Consider the following 8363-nt stretch of genomic DNA (forward strand, 5'->3'; position numbering starts at 1 on the left):
TGATTTCACAAAGACAACAAACAAGTGATAATAATCAATGAATGATAAATAGATCAATATGTTCATGTAAAACCATGTGATTATTCATCTAAAAACAAATCAGTTACAGCAGGTCCCCATTATCATTTAGTTTATGCATTTCGCTGTTTTTGCAGAATTGTTGCTTCACATTTGTTTTTAATCAAGCTTTATGTTTTCCCATATTTGAGGTAAGAGCATAAAATCTGTGAGACGTTTTCGTATGCCCTGCAGCTCATGTTGAAGCATCCTGCAAAGATTTAAAATGGACCAGCAGAACTGAGCAACACAAAGAGCGTCACCACAAAACAGAAACATGTATCATATAATTAATAATAATAATAATAATAATAATAATAATAATAATAATAATAATAATAATAATAATAATAATAGATTTTCCATGTAAACTGATATTTTTATAAAATTGTGTTTGTTGTGTTCTGGGGGAAGATGACAGTAACTGATGCACTGTTCCAAAAATGTCAGAGAAAAATGGAAAACCTGAGTAACTTTCAAGTAACTTTCACTTTTTGAGTAACTTTGACTCTTTCAAGCATCAACCACCTACACCACAAGAGATCACAAGGCATCACTTTTCTTTTTCTTTTTTCTTTTTTTTAAGAATTGCACAATTTCATGTGAAAGAGGAAAATGTGACATTAGGGGGTCTGTGAGCGAACAGGATGAGTGACGGTGTAGGTGGAGATGTGGGGGCTTTGAAACCACAGCAGGTAAAAGTGGCAGCCTGTTCGAAGAGTCTGGACCCGACATCCTGTCAGAAGCACAAACATAACCAGGCACACTCCAGAATCACATCAGCGCAGCCCAGGTAAGGCCTTCCATTTTCAGTTAGCTCAAATATCAGCTCCAAAGAGCCATGCATCATCATCTCCCACATTAACAGACTGAATTACACAGGCACTGAACACGATTCATCGTAGATGTTCCTGGAACTGCTGTCAAAATGATCTGATAAATCATCAGATTTATTAAATACTTTTCAAACACTCTTAGCTCAGGTGCTTTTCAATTAAAGATACAGTTTTATTATATCTGTAACATGCGGCGCACATTAGCTGTTGTTTCAGTAAATTCACTTTTGCAGTGTTAAATTAACACTATAGCGAGTGCATATAGCTTTATTGTAAATCGTAGCAAATCAGCTTCGAGTGAGATGGGCCAACTCCAGTGCCTTCTTTTGGCAGCTCTGGGACACCACAGTGGATGCCACATCATCTGGCACAAATATACACCATGGTTGAGTTGAATTAACACTGTTTTCAACTGGATTATATGCACTTGCTGCAGGGTTAATTTAACACTGTAAAATTATTCTGTATAATAAATTGTACTAAATTAGAAATATTGCCACAATTATTAAGAGTATTAACAGTATAACCAAGAAAGAAGAATTTAACAATTTTGGGTAAATAATTTCTTTAAGGAAATGCTGTTTAGTAGCAACACTTAAAACAAGACTATAGACACCCCCCCCCCCCCCCCCCCCCCCAAAAAAAAAAACTTAAGCAGTTAAAAGTTGAATATTGCTAAAATATCTTAGGTCAAAATTCTAACTTTTATTAGCAGTTTTGACAGAATAACCAACAGTGGCATTAAAGATTTATTGTGAAAGTAAGTTCCTGTTTGCAAGGAAACGCTACGTTTATTAGCATCATTACAAGAATTAGAATAGCCTAGCAAACTTAAACAGTTCAAATTTGAAATGCTATTGATTTATTTTGGGATAAAATTCAAATGTTTATTTGAAGTTTCAACAGAATAACCAATAGAAGATTGAAATAATTGTGTGCATTATTTGTTGTTTGTAACAAAATGCTAAGTTTATTAGCATTACAAGTAGCACAGCCATACAAAATAAAGGTTGAAACATTATTAAAGTGCTTTGTTCTCAAACTCAAACATTTATTAGCACTTTTAGAAGACTTACCAATAACAGATTTGTGTCCACACTTTCTCTTTTTTAAGGAAATGTGAATTTTATTAGCAGCAAGTAGAAACATTGCAGAACAAACTTAAGCAGTTAAAGTTTGAAATATGTTTGAAACACTTATGATTCAAACTTCTTGTTAAAAGTTTTATAATTTATTCTGACACTATAGAGGTCACTGCCCACAAAGGTTCCTGCTGTCCTTTGTCTTATTTCTTTGTTTTTATTGTCTGATACCAAACCATTCTAATGAAAATTTGGATTAAATAGGAGACACAATATGTTGACACACACAACACCTTGTTTACAAACTACAGACACACACACACACACAGAGAGTTTGAGGCATCTAAAGCCATCTGTTTAGTATTCTAATGCATATGAATATGTATAATATTCTAATGTAATTAAAATGTATTTATACTTTAATCAGTAAAATAAAAGTAAATGTACATTCAGGATCGCCTTTGTTTCACTCAAGGTTGCCACAAGAGGTCTTAGGTGGATCCACATGTTGATTTGGCACAGGTTTTACACCGGATGTCCTTCCTGACGCAAACTCCACATTACATGGAGAATGGGCAGGGGTGGTCTTGAACTGGTAACATCTGCACTGAAAACAAGCACATTAACTGCTTGACCACCACAAAAAAGTAATATATCATATAATGTAACTAATGATAGTTTTGTGCATGTGCAAAGCTCAGGTGGCTGATGACAGCCCTCTGTCAAAAATCCTGGATACGCCCCTGACAATGTGACTGTTTATGTGGTGACCCTATATATTCTGCAAGTTTAACAAGTTGGTTTAAGATTACAAATACTTTTTAAAAATAAAAAATATTAGTACATTATACATTTCAAATATGCACATATGTTGACAGTTTGTTTTTATTTCAGTGGCATTTTGTGAATAATCGGCGCCGGTCTCTTCAGTGTGATTGAAAGATGACTGTGGGCTATTACTGGTTTGGCAGCTGCACTGAGCTGCAACACTGATACTCTGTGGGAGTCAGATTATCACAGAGAATGATGGCGGCTGCAAAGGACTCTGAGCGGGGCCAAAGGTCACGCCATTAACACTGCCTCTGACTTTAACTACTTGAAGTCAAATCTATAACATCGAAGTTAAGTTTATGTCCTGTAAAATCAAATTAAAGTTTCTCATGATGACAGTCAGTAACAATGGTAAAATCATTGCAGTGTATGTTGTTTGTTTTTGTTTTTATTGTGGAAAACTACAACATGAAGGGAAGAAATACCATGAAGTAAAATAATATAAAACACACCTACAGACTGAATATAAATCCAGGTCTTACAAATGTAAACATGTGCCATGAAAGAAGGTCTTCTGTAAATCATAACATTTATATTTTTGATCTTAAAAAAAAAAAAAAAAAGGAAAACAGCTTGTCCAATTCGTTCATTTTAGCCAGAGATTGTCAGACATGATTGAATTTTATGTTGGAATTAAATTTAACACTTTTAACAAATAATTCATGGGAAAGAATATTAATAAATTTTCATTTTAAAAATGACTAACAAATTATGCAGTGCTTCAAAACTGTGGAGACATCTATTTTAAATTGTCTAAAATATAACAATATAGAAAATTAATTAGTTACATACATCCACAAATGGTCATATTACCCCGCTCAGAGTGATTTAAAAAAAAAATGCAAATCTGATTAACATCAAATGTATCAAGTTTTTAAAAATATCACTTTGTGATCGACTTTTTCCTCCAGATATTAAAAGCAAACCACCAAAGTATGAACACCGTCACTTTAATGTCGAAAGGTCTGGAGGTTTGTGTGTTTTCTAATCCGCCTGCAATGATTTTGTATTTTGACAGTGAAAGTAAAAAAAACTGTGTGACATGAAACTGAACAAAAACCACAAGCGTGTGTCGTGCACGAAATGTTCTGCAGCTCAAAAAACAAACAAAAAAAAAACAACCTCGACTTGGTCCTCTAACCGTTTGTTTGCTCTTCAAACAAAACAAACTCATTTTTGTTTTAATCCTAACTGGCTGCTGCGGACTTTATATTTTACATGAAATAAAACAGAAGCTCGTGATCTCGTGCACCATTAACATGTTTTTTTTAAAACTGCGTTCATTGATTTGGACAGATTATTTTTTTATTAAAACTTGCAAACATTTAAAAAAAAATTCTAAAGCATACATGTATCACGGCGAAGCTGCGATGTGAGTAAAATTACTTTTCTGTGATCTCGGCAGAAAAGTCAAGATAATCATCTTGTCGTGCTGCAAACATACCAGTAGGCGGCGCTGCTGACCTGCATTCTGCAGAATAACTGCACGCTGAACATGTTCTTACTTCCAAAAGCAAAATGATCACATTGTTAGAGTGAACAGTTAATATTGATCAAATATATGCATCTCATAGTTGACAAAAACAAAAATAACTCGGTGTTTTTCACCATTAAAAAGATGATTTTTCAAAAAGTCATTCGATTCTACAAATTTTTCTCTGGAATAAACTTGTCAGAGAATAAATGTTCACTAAATAAACATTTTCTTAAAAGTTGATTATTGTTCTCTTATCGGTCATGACTTCGATTGTACTCTGCGGAAAAGAACTTTTGATTTGGCTGTTTAGTTTTGAAATTATAAAAATTATGTATTGAAAACTCCGGAGTTTCTAATGAATCTCATATTATCTGTTCTGGCGGCATAAAACAGAAACGGGTTTGACATGTGAGAATAAACCTGAATTATGTAAGACTCTATGAAAATTCCGATGTGTTTTAATGTCAATTATTTTTATTACGCATTATTATTATTTTTTTATTTTTTTTTTAGTGCTAAATATGGCTGGGTATTTTTTAAATTAATTATTTCTATTTGTACATTAAACTGTCAAAATTATGATGACGTTTAGGGCAAATTTTGAGGAAACTCAAATTCTACATGTGGCAAAGGGGAAAATTACAAGTGATATTAAGTGTTTGCTTTGAATTTATTCGCCATGCTTTCGGGGTTTTTTGTTTGTTTGTTTTTTGAAACCTCACTTTTTAAAAAACGCTTACCACAATGAAATAAAACAATTTAATGTGGTGGCTCTTCCATGTGCCCTCCATTTTCGCAAATGGGGTCTATGGTTTCAAAAAAAAAATCTTGTGAGTTGTTCAAGTATCCAAAAGCACGTTTTTAAAAAGCGGTGAAGACGGATCAGGGTTTCCTCCTCCGGTCTCCAAAAGAATCTTTGGCTGCGTGGTGCGTTAGAGGTGTCAGAGGAGGCAGGTCGAGCTGGTTCTCTACTAGGGTCTGGAGCCTCAGTTGCTATCCAAACACAAATAAACAGAGGAGGAACATCGGACTTAATGACAGAGGAGGTGGGGGAGGCGTGTCGGGGGGCGGGCTGAGCGCTGCAGAGTCTCCGAGCCCTGAAAATAAGGACCGGTGGTGCGCATTACGCACACTTCCAGCCGCAGCTCCAGACGGGACTCCCACACTGCTGCTGCCTCTCCTCCAAACTTCATCTCTTTTCACAACTTCTCACATGTGTGCAAAGCGCAGACGCTGCAGAGCTGGCTGCATGAGAGTTTCATGGACTTGGAACGTGGAGAACTTTTAGCGGTGCTTTATTGGAGCTCGTCGCCTCTATAGTAACTGTGGATTACTGACATACCGCAGGACCTCTGGCAACTTTTATTGGGGTAAGATTTGTTTGGCCGGACACATGCAGTCAGCCTGCCGCGCGGAGCGGGCACAACTCTTTTTTTTTATCTGAACTGAACTTTGTGCAAAAGGAGGGCGAATCTTTCACACGAAACAAACGTTATTTATAAAGGTGATTACTGCTTTGTGGCGATCACCAGCTGGAGGTCACAGTTCATCCGAGTTTGTGCATTACTGGTCTCGGTCCACAGCGCGTAAAATCGCTGAAATAGTGCCCAGCGCGTGCGTAAAGACTTGTCACGACTTGCAGATTTTTAAAACTTTACCAGCCTGAGGTGGATTCAGAAAATAATGCTGTCAAATAAGTCCAAAGGTTACTGAGGGAAGAACAGGTTAAACAAAGTTGTGCACAAACAAGAAGTGCCCGCTTGGTGACTTAAATTGCACCTGCGCAAAAATGATGTAAATGCAGTGAAATCACGTTTACTCCGCAAACTCTGGTCAAACTCCACAGTTTCCGTTATTGTGAAATAATAAATCTGATTTAGGACCATCTGCCAAAAAGCAGCTTTAAATATAACAGTCCATTTCCTGGCATTTTTTTTAAAGTTTGAACAGAATGTAGAAGTCAAACATGGATCAGTTTGCCGTTGGCGCACCGCCAGTCCGCTTCACCATCTGGAAGCTTGAACTTGCACGGTGGATTTTTCACTGTGGGAAAACATAACTTGTCATCCCCAGAAACATGGATCAGCTCATCGAGAAACAAAAACCTTTCTTACACTCTCAGTTTACTTTAGTCGCCTTTAAGTGTTTTTTTGTAAATTTAACTCGAACATCGTTCTTTGTGGAAATTGTCCCAAGGTTCTTTATATTTCCTTGCCCCCACCAAAAACATGAAAATAATAATTTTGTAAAAAGCTCTATTAAACGTGTAACGCGTTGACTAAAATAAAGTCGCTGATTGTTGAGCGAAAATGAAAAGTTATTTTAAATTAAATAGTCAACATTTGTGCGTTTTTCTCCGACACTTTCATTTTCAAACATATTTGGTCAGTGTTGGCAAAATTTCAAACTTTTTTTCATCACGAAAGCACATGCATATAAAAAACAATATATAGTGGAGTTGTAAATAGTGATGTTTGAAAATAAACAGTTAGATGTTAATTAAGTGGTTTCGTACCCACTTCATTTAATTACAGCTTCGTAAACCAACGAATATATATATATATATATATATATATATATATATATATATATATATAGCTGATGCTGTTATGAGACACATGTCATAAATAGCTGTTTAATTTTTGAACCGATCAGTTGTATGTTAACGGTGTCTTTCACTTGGTGGTTTATTGACGCACGTATATGACACCGTGTTAAATTAAAATCAGTATGTCTAAATCCATGAGTTTCAGAAATTCAGCTCTCTATAACTGACTGATTTTTTTTTTTTTTTTTTTGTCCCTTTGGGTCACAATATTTAACGGATGGTTGTTTATTCGTATTATTATTTTCTATAATCAGTATCACATGCTGTGCCATTGTACGCACAATACTTAACTGTTTCGTTCTGTCTGTCTCTCTCTTTCTTTCTTTTTAACAGTCTTCATCGTGTCTGAGTCGAGATGGGGAGCAAAGCCCTGCCTGCTCCGATCCCCTTGCACCCGGCCCTCCAGCTCACAAACTACTCTTTCCTGCAGGCCGTCAACACTTTCCCGGCTGACCAGCTGCAGGGACTTTACGGCCTCAGCGCGGTGCAGACCATGCACATGAACCACTGGACTCTTGGTTACCCGCACATCCAAGGACTGAGGTCGACGATCACAGAAATGGCAGCCGCCCAGGGTCTGGTGGACCCAAGGATTCCCTTCCCGGCTTTGCCTTTCACAGCCGCGGCGCAACTTTTCCATCCAAAACAAGACGCCATTACGCACGGCGTGCCGTCACTGCACAAGGACAGGCCGAGGTTTGACTTCGCCAACCTGGCCCTGGCCGCCACACAGGAGGATCCGCCGAAAGCTGCCGATCTGGCCAAGTTGGGACTGGGGGGAGCCATCTCCGATCTGAGTAAACTTTCCCCGGACAGAAAACCCACTCGGGGCAGGCTGCCATCCAAGACTAAAAAGGAATTTATTTGCAAGTTCTGTGGCAGGCATTTCACCAAGTCGTACAACCTGCTTATCCACGAGCGGACCCACACGGACGAGCGGCCGTACACCTGTGACATCTGCCACAAAGCCTTCAGAAGACAAGACCACCTCAGAGACCACAGGTAAGAGCCGGCGATGACGCACCTTGACTCATTCCTCAAAGCTCCCAAAGCGGGTCTGTTCCCAGACTTTTCTCCACGAGGGCGCTAAAGCGCTTTAACCACCATCTTGAACTTGCACACCTACAGAGATTCTTTTTTTTTTCTTCTGCTCACAAACAGATCCTCCGCATGAGCAGACGTGTGTTTAAGTGTTGTTTCTGTTTTACAGATACATCCACTCCAAGGAAAAACCGTTCAAATGTCAAGAATGTGGGAAGGGATTCTGTCAGTCTCGAACTCTAGCCGTCCATAAAACCTTACACATGCAGGTGAGCTGCTCACATTTTGCACATTTTAATATCACATGTCATTCATGTGCGTAAAAGCGCGCGTGAGTGATATGTAATATCTGCTGCATGCACTGTTGGGGACAATCCTGGCACAATACTTACACGATGACTGAAGTTATCTACACTTAAAGGGAATAATCC

At 37.7% G+C, this 8363-nt stretch overlaps 1 protein-coding gene across 3 annotated transcripts in view; it reads left to right on the forward strand.

The window, feature by feature from the left end:
* The first annotated feature begins 5406 nt into the window (after window positions 1–5406).
* osr2 (odd-skipped related transciption factor 2) overlaps window positions 5407–8363 on the forward strand; it is a 3470-nt gene continuing 513 nt past the window's right edge. The window contains exons 1-3 of one of the 3 annotated variants that reach the window (XM_034173846.1): window positions 5407–5658; window positions 7235–7893; window positions 8102–8201. In XM_034173846.1, the coding sequence (XP_034029737.1) occupies window positions 7247–7893; window positions 8102–8201 (747 nt within the window). In that variant the 5' untranslated portion in view covers window positions 5407–5658; window positions 7235–7246. Of the gene's footprint in view, window positions 5659–7224; window positions 7894–8101; window positions 8202–8363 lie in introns of all 3 variants that reach the window. The other 2 variants (XM_034173845.1, XM_034173847.1) reach the window with 2 other exon arrangements.

Source organism: Thalassophryne amazonica, chromosome 7 (genome assembly GCF_902500255.1).
Source record: "Thalassophryne amazonica chromosome 7, fThaAma1.1, whole genome shotgun sequence".
NCBI lineage: Eukaryota > Metazoa > Chordata > Actinopteri > Batrachoidiformes > Batrachoididae > Thalassophryne > Thalassophryne amazonica.